General features: G+C 35.5%; 1 protein-coding gene across 1 annotated transcript; it reads left to right on the forward strand.

Moving 5' to 3' along the window:
- The first annotated feature begins 1,139 nt into the window (after nucleotides 1–1,139).
- Nucleotides 1,140–3,671, forward strand: LOC122294466 (tyrosine-sulfated glycopeptide receptor 1-like). Its single transcript, XM_043103226.1, has one exon. It carries the CDS (start codon nucleotides 1,217–1,219, stop codon nucleotides 3,428–3,430), a length of 2,214 nt encoding a protein of 737 aa, XP_042959160.1. The 5' UTR covers nucleotides 1,140–1,216; the 3' UTR covers nucleotides 3,431–3,671.
- The last annotated feature ends 9,107 nt before the right edge of the window (nucleotides 3,672–12,778 follow it).

Below are 12,778 nucleotides of genomic sequence, written 5' to 3' on the forward strand. Positions count from 1 at the left end.
TATTATATTTTGTATGGAAATTTGAAAAAGTTGTAATGATAAGATGAGAATTTTATATTTGAGATTAGAATTTTTATTGACCAAACTTGTCACCAGAAATTGATTTTTAGTCCCAGCAAATGTTATTTGTAGTGATTTTTCCAGCTATTTGTGACAATGATGTGCCACTAGAAATATTTTTTCCCAACAATTGTAGACAGACCTGTGATGCACAATTACGGCGATTTTTTTAGGTATTTGTAGTGAACAATATCGCTATCTTAATATTTGTAGCGGTTTTTTGCTTTCACTGATTTTGTTTATAAATAAGTAGACCAATGCAGCCAACGTTCGGTGCAGTAGAAATTGCTGAGAAAGATTATTAATTACAGCAATTTTAGGGGTCTTTTAAGGCGATTCTTAGCGCTGGAAAAAACTATAAGATTCTCTTAACATCAACAACTTTGATCGTTAAGCTTGATGGAATAAGTCAATCAAATATTACATTAGATAATATTGCAAATAAAAAAAATGTATTAACGACTTTAGTCATTAAGCTTTATTAAATTTTATTTATCAAGAAATTACTGTAGACATTGATCTCGATATCAACTCAAAAATACCAACGAAGATGATTATGTATAATAAATTATTTAGAATTATAAAATTCAGAATAAATAAAGGTCCGCACATTGGTTATGGGCTCGTATACAGAATAATAGAAAAGAGGAAGTGAATTGCTTGAAGTTGCGAGAAACCGCTCTAGAAAAAGGGTGCACTTTACAAGTTACTTATGCTTTTAAGAGTGCAATTACTTCTAAATTTTAGAGAAGGAAATATCACTCTTCGTGAGAGAAGAGCCCCACAAATTGATGACAAGCTTCTAAATTGAGAGTCTCAATCCTTGCCAAAGCAAACCAAGACACCCAGAAAACGAGCGTCAGCCAATAGCCATGTACAGTTCACACGGAAAAGGATGTCACAATTTCAAAAGTAATTGCACCCTTTTTCCGGCGCGGTTTCTCGCAACTTCAAGCAATTCACCTCCTCTTTTCTATTATTTTGTATATAGGATTCCTCAATGAATTATATACACTTTCGGAGTCAACTTCTCAAGCCTTTCACTTTCGGGGAAGTTACAAAGAGATGTACACCAATTAGCAATTCGCATATCCATTGGCTTTGCTCTTCCTTCCATAACGACACTTCTTCTCATCAGACATATCAAACCAGAAGTATGGCAGACTTCACCCCTCAATACCTCCTCTTCACTTTGATTCTCTTAGACACTTTCTCTGTAAACCATGGATGCAACCAAATTGCCCGAAAGTCTCTATTATCCTTACCCTTCACTACTTCGTCTCCTCCATTAAACTGGTCTTCCATTGATTGTTGCCTCTGGGATGGTATTTCTTGTGATCATAAAGGTAGAGTCACTCATATTTGGTTACCCTCTAAAGGCCTCAGAGGCAGCATATCTTCCGTTCTTGGAAACCTTTCACGTCTCTCTCACCTCAATCTCTCTAACAATTCATTTTCAGGTCCTCTGCCTACTGGATTCTTTTCAAGCTGGAACCAACTCAGGGTCCTTGATTTGAGCAACAACCATCTAGCTGGAGACATTTCTTCACTATTTTCTTCTAATGGCTGGCCTGCCTCCATTCAAATAGTTGACATCTCTAACAATGATTTCAATGGGATGATCCAATCTTTGTTCCTCCGGCGAGCATGGAATTTGACAGAGCTTAATGTCAGCCACAATAGCTTCACAGGTCATATTCCTTCCTCTCTTTGCATCAATTCTCCCTCAGTTAGGCTCCTCGATTTCTCTTTCAATAATCATAGTGGTCAAATTCCTACTGGACTAGGGAGATGTTCAAAGCTAGAAGTTTTCCGAGCAGGTTTTAACTATTATCTCTCCGGACAGCTTCCACATGATATATACAATGCAACAGAGTTGACAGAAATCTCCTTACCTTTCTCTAATCTCTCAGGGCCTATTAACAGTGACATTGTGAACCTTACGAAACTCACAATCCTTGAGTTATATTACAATCAATTCAGTGGCAAGCTTCCTCTGAATATTGGAAAGCTCTCCAAATTGAAGCGCCTGCTCCTTCATATGAACTACTTAACAGGCTCTCTGCCTCAATCTTTGACAAATTGCACAAATCTCATTGAATTGAATTTACGGTGCAATTTATTTTGTGGATATATTTCGAATCTTAATTTCTCTAGCCTTCAACAACTCACTATACTTGACCTTGGGGGTAATGAATTTACTGGCATATTGCCAGCAAGCCTTTACTCGTGCAAGTCCCTCAAAGCAATTCGACTTGCCCAAAACAGATTGGAGGGAAAAATTATGCCAGAGGTGCTTCAATTGAAACTCTTACAATACCTTTCACTCGGCGACAATAAGCTAACCAATCTCACAGAGGCAATCACAGTTTTGTCGGGTTGCAAGAGTCTTAAAATTGTCATCCTTCCAGTAAATTTTCAGCATGAGGCAATGCCTAGTGATGACAGTATAGTTGGTTCTTTCGGATTCGAAAATTTACAAGTATTGGGTCTTGGTGGTTGCCAACTGACTGGTACTTTGCCTTCATGGTTGTCTAAACTAAAGAAGTTAGAAGTTCTGGATTTAAGTTTCAATCGAATCATAGGATCAATTCCTGGTTGGTTGTCAACTCTTCCAAGGCTATTCTATTTAGACTTATCCAATAACCTCATTTCAGGTGAATTTCCAAAAGAACTTTGTGATTTGCCAGCATTGGTATTAAAACAGACTGCACCTCCAGTTGAGCAAAGTTATTCGAAGTTGCCAATTTTTGTCTCCAAAAATGGTACCATTTCCAAAAATTGTACCTTTAACCAATACACTTACCTCACCTCCATGCCACCAGCGATATATATTGGAAACAATAGTCTTAGTGGCAACGTTCCCATTGAGATTGGCCATTTACTGCAGCTTCATGTGCTGGATCTTAGCCACAATAGCTTCTCAGGAAACATTCCATGCCAGATATCTGAGCTCACAAACTTGGAAAGATTAGATCTCTCTGCAAATAAGTTCTCTGGTGAAATACCAGCATCACTAACTAGTCTACATTTCTTGTCGTGGTTTAGTGTTGCAAACAATAACCTCAACGGAATGATACCATTAGGCACTCAACTCCAGAGCTTTGATCCCTCTGCATATGAGGGCAATCGTGGACTTTGTGGTAAACCACTTCCACATGAGTGTGCAAATATTGTTAGCCAAAACAGAGACAAGGAGATTCAAGAGGAGAAACATGGGCTTCGAAATCTAGGGTTTAAGGTTAGTCTGGTGCTTGGTTTTATTACAGGATTTTGGGGTGTCTGTGGTCCTTTATTATTTAACAACTATTGGAGTGTAGCATATTTCCAATTCCTGGACAGCTTGAAGTATAGTATAAAGCACAGCTAGCAAGGTGTGTGGCCAGATTGCATGGAAGATCTGAAATCTACTTATAATATATGCCATGATTTGTTCTCCGAGGGGTTGGGAGAAGATAACTTCCTGTAGGATTGAAAATTTGACAGAGATTCCTACTCATCCAGTACACTCAGAAAAGAAGTACTCTTTGCATCAGTTTTTCTTTTAAGAGCAGAGACATACATAGAGACACAATGTTGAACTGTCAAGTTTTTCTTTTTGTTTAATTTTGTTGTAGACACTACAATGAATATTCAGCTTTAACCTAGTTATCTATTGTTGTTTGTTTTGTAAATATTGTCTTCTAAGGCTTGCTTGATTTAGGGCATGTTTGGACAGGCAAAGAATTATCAGAATTCTTAAAATTCTAATAACTTTCTCATAATTTCATTCCAAATATCACTCAAATACAAAACATTTTACAACTTTTTCATGTAGTCATTACCTAATCATTATCCAAGCACAAAAAACCAATACAATTTTTACAAACTTCAAAACAAAACACAAAAACCAATACAATTTTTACAAATTTCAAAACAAAAATAATGTTCAAATAGTTTTTTTAACTTTATAATATTTCTATTCAACTTTTTCTCTTTTATTTTCCAAAACCCAATAAAACATCTTTACTCAAACCATTTTATTACTTTTCACAAATTTTGAGATACTCCAAGTGCCCAATCATGCCTTACTCATTTTTGTTTTTCCATCTTTGAGGCTAACAGTTTGTACCACAAGGAAGTTTTCAATAGCTTCAAATGTCTTACGTTTCAATAGCTAGCAGTTTGGAGTGAGCAAAGAAGGGAAATGCTTTTCATGAAACCCATTTTCTATTTTTTCTTTTTCTTTTCTTTTTTTCAGAAAAAAGCAAATGGGAGTATAGGGAAATGATGATTAATACATAGAGGGAAATGATTATTAATTCATAGAAACTGGGCATCTTTCCCGTTGGTTACGGGTATGGGATATTAATTCATGCAACAGTATATAGAAAAGAGTAATGTTATATACAGTCGTTGATGTGCAAACACCGTGAAGTCGCTTTGAAAAAGAATGAAATTCACTATTAAAAAATTAACTTTTTTCAAGTGGGTTCCGTATTTATTCATTTTTTTCAAAATGATTGCTTGGCATAGGCGTATTAACGACTACAACTATCATTTCTTTATATAAAAATTTGAATATAAAGTGTAAGTCTCTATTTATAGGAAAATTACATGTAGATGGAGTAAGGTAAATATGATGATCATTATGAAAATCAACTCACTTTTTTTTTAATAAAATACTGAACCTTTCATTAATCAAAAGCATTACAGTATTTGTCCTTCAAAACAAAAATGGAAATAGAATAGGGACATTCTTACATCCATATATGTTCCTATATTGCCAGGACGGAGCAAAGTTTGCTAGGTGATGTGCTACATTATTTGCTTCCCTGGAGTGAAACTTAGTAACCACTTTGGATGCTTCTTAATTCCCTGTTTCAAGTCTTCCACAAGCTGTCCATACCATGCTAAGCACGACTCTTCACTCTGAATGGACTTAATAACCATTAAAGCATTTCCCTGTATAATAACTTTTCAACAACCCAACTCACAGCACAACTCTACTGCCTTCCAGAGGGCCAAACATTATGTTATAATAGGTTTAGTCACCCAGCTCCTTTGGGCACAAGTCAACCAATATTTCTCCCTCCCAATCTCTCAAAACAACTCCAAGACCAATCTTGTGATTTTTATTATCCATAGCAGCATCAAAGTTTAGCTTTTACTTCATCTCTTTCAAGATGTCTCTATTGATGAACTGAATCTCTTGCCCTTCCTGTTTTCTGTTTTTCTTCTTTGAGACCTTGTGCTTCTCTGAAAACTTTCAAGCTATCTAATGTAGCACCCACAACCATCTTTGGATTGAGAATTTATTTTCAAAACAAAAATGATTTCTTCTAAACTAGATTCCCTTCTTTATTGCAGTTGTCCCCTCACAGTCCTCTTTATTTAGTTTCCTTCTCAAAGAATTTCCATAGTTCCTTGAAATTAGATTCAAAGCTTGAGCTCTTTTGGACTGAGTTTCCCTTCTCTACCCATGCATCCCTTGCAGCTGGACAACTCCATATAGCATGCATCACAGTTTCATCTTCCCTTTGACAAATAGGGCAAAGGGGAGACTCTATGATATTTCTGCAAAACAGATTATATTTTGTGGGAAGTATGTCATTTCCTGCTTCCCATAGGAAAGTTTTCACAGCCGGTGGCACACATATCTCCCATAAGCTCTTCCAAAACCCATCCTTTTGCTCTCCTCTAGAGGTCTCTCCCTTCCCTCTCTTTTTTCTAGTTTTTGATAAATAATAAGCACTTCTAACACTGAACTTTCCATCCTTGGTAAAATTCCAGATCTGGTTGTCTTCATACCCCATCTCGCTTATAGGAATGCTGCAAATTTGATGAGTTTCATCTTTGTTGAAAATTTCATCAATCAGAGGCATATTTCACTCCTTTGTGTCTTTAACAATCAGCTCACAAACTCTTTCATCTGGATTTAAAATTTCAACTTTTGACCGAATACAGTAAGATGTTTCTTTAGGAATCCACTTATTTACCCATATTTTTATCAACGCCACTCCCCACTCTCCACATCAATCCATCTTTCAACAAATCCATAGCAGACCAGATACTTCTCCATATCAATGAAGGGAAATTTCCAAGTTCAGCCTCCAAAATATTAGATTTCCAGAAGTATTTGTCCTTGTATACTCTTGCTACTAAAGAGTTGGGATATTTTAAGAACCTCCAACTTTGTTTTGCGAAGAGTGTCAAATTAAAATCTTCTATATCTATGAATCCAAGGCCAACATTAGATTTTGAATCTCCTAACTTATTCCAACTCTTCCATTGAATGCCATTTGCATTCTGGTTTTTGACCTACCATAACTTTGCCATCAAGGCAAAAATTTCTTCGCTCAGTTTCTTTGAAAGCTTGAATACACTCATAATATATGTTCGAACAGCTTGGAGTACAGCTTTTCTAAGGATCTCTTTCCCAGCTTTGGATATGAAATTATTCTTCCAACTATAAACCTTGTCCATACTCTCTCTCTTTATACCTGTAAATGTATTATACTTTGATTTACCCACCATAGCTGGAAGTCCCGAGTATTTTTCATAATTTCCACATATCTCTCCACCAGCCTCTCTTTTTATCATTTATCTACTCTTGCCTTTGTGTTTGTACTGAAAAAGATAGAAGTTTTCTGCCTGTTAAGTGACTATCCAGAGGCTTGTTCATATAGCAGTAAAATAGACTGAAGTTTCTGCCATTCCTCCATCTTTGCTCTACAGAAATCACCCTATCATGAGTAAACGATAGATGATTTATTTGTGGCCCACCTCTTTCCACAGTCACTCCCTTTATTTCCCCCAACCTTTTAGCTTGCTAAATTAAAGAACTCAACCCTTCTGCACAAATAATGAACAAAGAGGGAGAAAGAGGGTCTCCTTGCCTAAAACCTCTAGTTGGCTGAAATTTTTCCCCTGGTCTCCCATTAACTAAAACTAAAATAAGACAGAAGTGACCCCCATTATCAATCTTATCCATTTTTCCTTAAACCCTAGCTTCTTCATTAGTGCTTCCAAATCATTTCACTCAATCTTATCATAAGCCTTGGACATATACATTGTATGCAACACCTCATAGGCCACCATAATATTATCTATAATCAAGCGCTCGGGAATAAAGGCACTTTGATTACTGGATATGATATTATGTAGGTCTTTCTTCAGCCTAATTGCAAGAATCTTTGAAATAATTTTATAAAAAACATCACAAAGACTATAATAGGCCCGTAATCATTGAAAGATATGGGATTGTTCACTTTTGGAATCAAAGCAATGTGAGTATGATTTGCATCAAAAGGTACAAATTCATTGTTAAAATAATCGAGGACAGCATTACACACCTCTTCCCCCACAATATTCCGGTGTTATTGAAAGAATCCAGCTCCAAAACCATTTGGTGATTTTAGGGGTGACATCTAATGTAGTGCATCCTCCACTTCCGATCTGGTGAGTTATTTGCATAGCTCATTGTTCATCTCACAAGTGACTTCTCACTCAATAAACTACAGGCATGCAAGAATAGCTTCCTGTGTAAGGGAACTTGATGAATAGATGGCCTCAAAATGTTTTACAAATGATCGTTCAATATCTCAAGGATCTGAAAACACTCTTCCAGATGAATGCCTTATTTGCTTATACAATTCTTCTTTCTCCTCGGATTTACACAAGCATGAAAATACTTAGTATTTCTGTTCCCTTTTCAATACCAATGCTTTTTAGCTCTTTGTCTCCATTTACACAAGCAGTGGGCTTGTCATCCACTGCTCCCTTTGCCTACTACTATAATTTTCTTCAGACTTGGGGATACAGCCAACACATTTTGCTATTCTCGTTCAGCTACGGACGCCTTATGGACTAATTTCAAAAAAGCCAAAATCTTTAGACAAGCGAATGTGTCCTAATTTGGGTTTGCAACCTGTCTTGAAATCGTTCTACCTTTATGGTTTCCACAAAGATAGATGAGAGGCAAACCTTCCTAACTCTATAAATTTGGTGGCGTACTGCTCTACTATAATAGCCTGCCAGAAATTCAGTGGATTAATTTTTTTAGACTTTAGGAACATCATGAAAACGTTAGAAATGTTTCATGATTTGAGAAATTGCTATGTTTTAGTTTGTCAGCTTAGTCAATTTCTTACCCACTATGGTGTTAGAAATGTAGATTTATATATTTGAAATACTTAGGAGTACGAGATTGAGAAATGGTTTGCGCCATTAGTCTTAGATGAATATTTAAGTTTTTATAGCGCAACAATACAGTTTTCCTTTTCCAAATGATAACTATTCAAAAATGCTCTTTGATTTCTTCGAGGCACTTAAGAGTCTAATTTTTCGAAACAAATTGCACCACTTATTTAGGATTTTATGGTGCAATATTTTTTTTTGCCTTTTTCTAAGTGAATAGTAACATCCGTGATAGCGCCATGTCACACCCAGTCAAGTTGGTTTTCAGGATCTTAGCCAAACCAGTCTATAGAAGTTTTATTTGGACACTTAGTAAGATTTTAGCCATACTTGGTGACTAGTATAGAACATTTGATAGGATGAGAAACCATGATATTGAAATATTGAAGAAATGAAGGAAAATCAATCATTGTGATCATGCCACCTAAGCCAAATACTATTTCATCCAACTATTCATTTTTGTGCCAAACCAAAGAAGTTTTAGACCCTAGTAAAATCCTAAATCATTGAGTTCCAATTGAAACCCAAAACCTTGGGGGAAGCCAAAACCCTAAACAGTTTCCCAAACCCTATTTTTGGTCGGTTCTAGCTTAGTGATTAATTACTTAATTAAATTACTTTCACATGCTATTAACCACTCATTCATGTCATTATACCCTCTTTTATTATTTTATATCTTGGTAAATTCATTGGGTCAAGAAAATCTAGATTTGAGCTTGTTAGAACTGAAACCCCAAACTAATACCTCTTTAAAGCCTAAGTGCGGCCCAATCGGTTTAGGCCCATAAAGCCCACCAAAAAGTACCACCCAAACATGGCTTCCTGATAAAGTTTCCCCCACTATCCTAGGTGTACTTTTACTGCCATCTTCAGCCCAAATAATAACTAATGGAATGTCAAACAGCCAGCCCAAAACCATCACATGGAAGCTTCCAAGGCTGAATACCATGGGTTGTTGCGCACGGTTTTGGCTGACAAAAACACCATCAAATGATTATCCTCACATTCCCTCTCATCTATCTAGTCCTATATAATTTATCCATGCCAGCCCCTTCATGTTTTTGTCACTTTCATCTCCCTTTCTTGGAAAGAACTCAAGAGGTCGTTTCTGACAATATTTCTAGCCGATCTTGCTTGAATTTTACAAAGCCTTTTTAATTATATGCTCACCAAAATACCTTCATATTAATTGTTCCTCTTTGATTTGAGTTTTAAGTGATGTATTTTTTGTGATTTTTAGTGGAGTGTGAGTTGGTTAAAAGTGAGTTTGAACACTCAGAGGTCATATTGGTCGACAAATTGAAGATGCTGTGAGATCTTTATTTTTTGATGAAATTGTTGTTAAATTTAGGACTTGATATTGATATGATGAGATGGTAAAATGTTTTTATACATGTTATGAGTTTATCCAAAGCATGTTAGTATTTTTATACAATTTTTGTTTTGAGATGTTTGATGATGTTTGGTTCTTAAAGCCTAGTTCTATAGTTGTGAAATTCTTATATGATGATTCTAAGACTTTAATTTAGATGTTAAGAGCTGGTGTTTGAAGACAATTGGTTTGATTAATTATTGGAAGTATGTTTTGCATAAAAAGGTTTGGATATGGCTAGATATTGAAACTTTTAGGTTGCTCAACGTTTTTATGAAACTTTTGCATATGATTTTTGGATTTTATGATGGGATCATATTTAGAGCTTGATTACATAACATGTAGTTTTTTCTTTGATATTTAGTTGTTGAATATTTTAGATTTGGAGTGTGTGTTCTAAGTCAAAAACACATGGTACTCGATTCTGTCCATAGGAGCATGCCAAATAGTTTAAATGTTGATATTTGTTCTTGGTTGATGTTCAAGGCATATTTATCAATTAGGTCAGATTTATAAGCATGTTAAGATTGAGGTTATAGACTTTCGAAGTCCTTAGAGTTAATTGGAAATGAAATAGTCCAAGTGCATCAAAGAGTTGTTTGAAATTTGGTTTCTTGACATTTACTTAGCACGAGGAGTTTATGCTTTTGTGAAGTATATGTTTTATGGTCTTAGCATAATTTTAAAACATAAGATGTGATCTTTACGCTCTTTTGAAGTAATGTTAAATTCTCACCCCATGGTCCCGTCGAAGATCTTATCGGTCTCATTAAGGATTTGTTCCTTTATATGTGAAACCTTAGCCGCATACCTATCTTGTTTTTCTTTTTGAATAACTTCTTTTAGGCAATTTTTCTCCTATTCATTATAGAAATGTTGCATAGAATGGTTTGACTATGTGGTTTGAAATTTGAAGAATTGCATAAAAAATGATGACTTTTGCCTTAAGTATGTTTTAGCCATTACTTGGTTTATATAGTTGGGTATTGTTTTAAATTTTTCTGATTTCATATTTGGTTTTAAGATAAAATTTACATAAAGGATGTAAATCTTGATAAAATTTGGAGTTCATATGCAAAACCCTTAATTTAGGGGCAAAATTGTCATTTCTCACATTTAGAGAAGTGAAATGATAATTTTGTTATCAATAAGTTTCATATTTGTAAGTATTTAATGAGATATTCTAACCCTTAAAATTATCTCATTTCAGTCCATGCTTTTTCACATCTTTTTACATACGTTATGCTATAGTCACTGTAAGTTGGCCTCTAACTTACTTTCAAGATACTTGTGTATGTATGGTGGTAAAAAACTATCATTCATGTTAGTTATACTAATATACATGTTATGTCATGTCATGCCATATTTATCTGTTACACATCATGTTATGCCCTGCTATGATTTATTTTCAAGTACATGTTTATCTATTACATGTCATGTTATGTCATGTTTTTAGTTACACGTACATGTCAGGCCATGTCATGCTATATCATTTTTACTATATATGTTTATCTGTTACATGCCATGTTATGCCATGTCATTAGTCACACGAACATGTCACGTCATATTATGCCATGTCATAAGTCAACAAGTTCATCACGAAATATTTTTCAAGTTTAGTCATCTTACATTCAAGTAAAGTGAAGTTATTGTTCAAGACATTATTATTAACATCGTGGCAACCCCATGTGACAAGAACATCATGGCAACTCCATGAGACAAGAATATCATGGTAACCCCACAAGACAAGAAAACATTTCAATTCAATTGAGTTCATGTTCTGTTCACGTTTAGCTTCAGTACATGTCAGTTTCAGTTCACATCATTTTCAATTCACGTTCAATTTTCAGTTCACGTCTGTTTTCAAGTTATGTTAGCACATGTCATGCTATTTGCCATGTCATGTCACTCTCATTTATGGTCATGTTAGCATTCATGTCTTTTTACTATCATGCCCGCATTTGTAAACTGATAGTTGAAGTTGGTTGTTAACTTGTTGAGATTTATAGTCAAATCACTTGATAGTCCCAACTACCATTTGCCTTGAAATGATCTATCACAAGTTAGGACGTAGAGAATCCCTTGAATGAGGTTGATTAGGCTACGATGCGATGACAAGGAGCTCGTCACTTTGATGCTCCAATTTTTAGATAAGATTATGGATATCTTATCAAAGTTTCATGAGCTACTCATTGTAGTAGCCTAGTAGTTATGATAGTTTATTAATGTACTTAAGGAGCGTTGTTTCTAATGCTCATGCATGTTTTTATAGATCTTTTGGAAAAATAATGTAACTTTTAGATATGTCATATCTGGTACATAGTATTGCTTAAAAAAATTATCTGATACGAATATTGCATATTGTTACATGCATGTTAGGTACATTATATCTTTAACTATTATGAACAGGGGGACAAGTAATCATATGTTGTATGTCCCGAAGTTTCAAAGTTCGCCAAATCTCAATTGAAATCTAGGAGCTTCACATCTACCGTCATGCTCCCTTGGACCAAACTAGCAAAGTTCTTTGAACTCAGATTCCTTATTATCTCTAGAAAATACAGGTCATCAATTTATTATTAAGCCTTTCCCATGAAATCCTTCCCATGGCTCTCAATTCCTTGGTAAGGAGATGCCTCTTTGTATCCCACCATAGAGCTACCTCTCGTTGGAGCAAGTAGGTCGCATATAATACTTTTTGGTCCTTGGTACATCTGTACACCTCAAAGATCCTCTATATGTCAGATATCCACCTTTCCACCCTTGCTCATCCCTCGTTTCCGAAGAATCTTGAGTAGCGATAAGCCAAAAATCACTCAAATGTACATCTCCTTCCTTCCTCCCTAGGGGATCACAAGAACTAAACTTACATGTGACGAGAACACATCTCATGTTGTTGTTCCAACATGTCCGATATCCATCTTTAGCACTCTAACTGTTCCTCGTCTCTTCCTCCACTAGAAGATCATTCCTTATGACCACTCGGCGTTTTATCTCTTTGTGGGGCTCTCAGTAGCACCTTCCTTAAATCATGCCACACAATCCAAGCCTATCACATACTATCCCATCTTGTCATTCTAAGCACAATTCAATCCTAATACTATTTTCAGCGTACTGTACTAGATCCACTCCTACGTGGACCAAAGTTAGTGGTTGTCCCTTGAGAAG

This window comes from Carya illinoinensis, chromosome 2 (assembly GCF_018687715.1).
Source record: "Carya illinoinensis cultivar Pawnee chromosome 2, C.illinoinensisPawnee_v1, whole genome shotgun sequence".
Taxonomy (NCBI): Eukaryota; Viridiplantae; Streptophyta; class Magnoliopsida; order Fagales; family Juglandaceae; genus Carya; species Carya illinoinensis.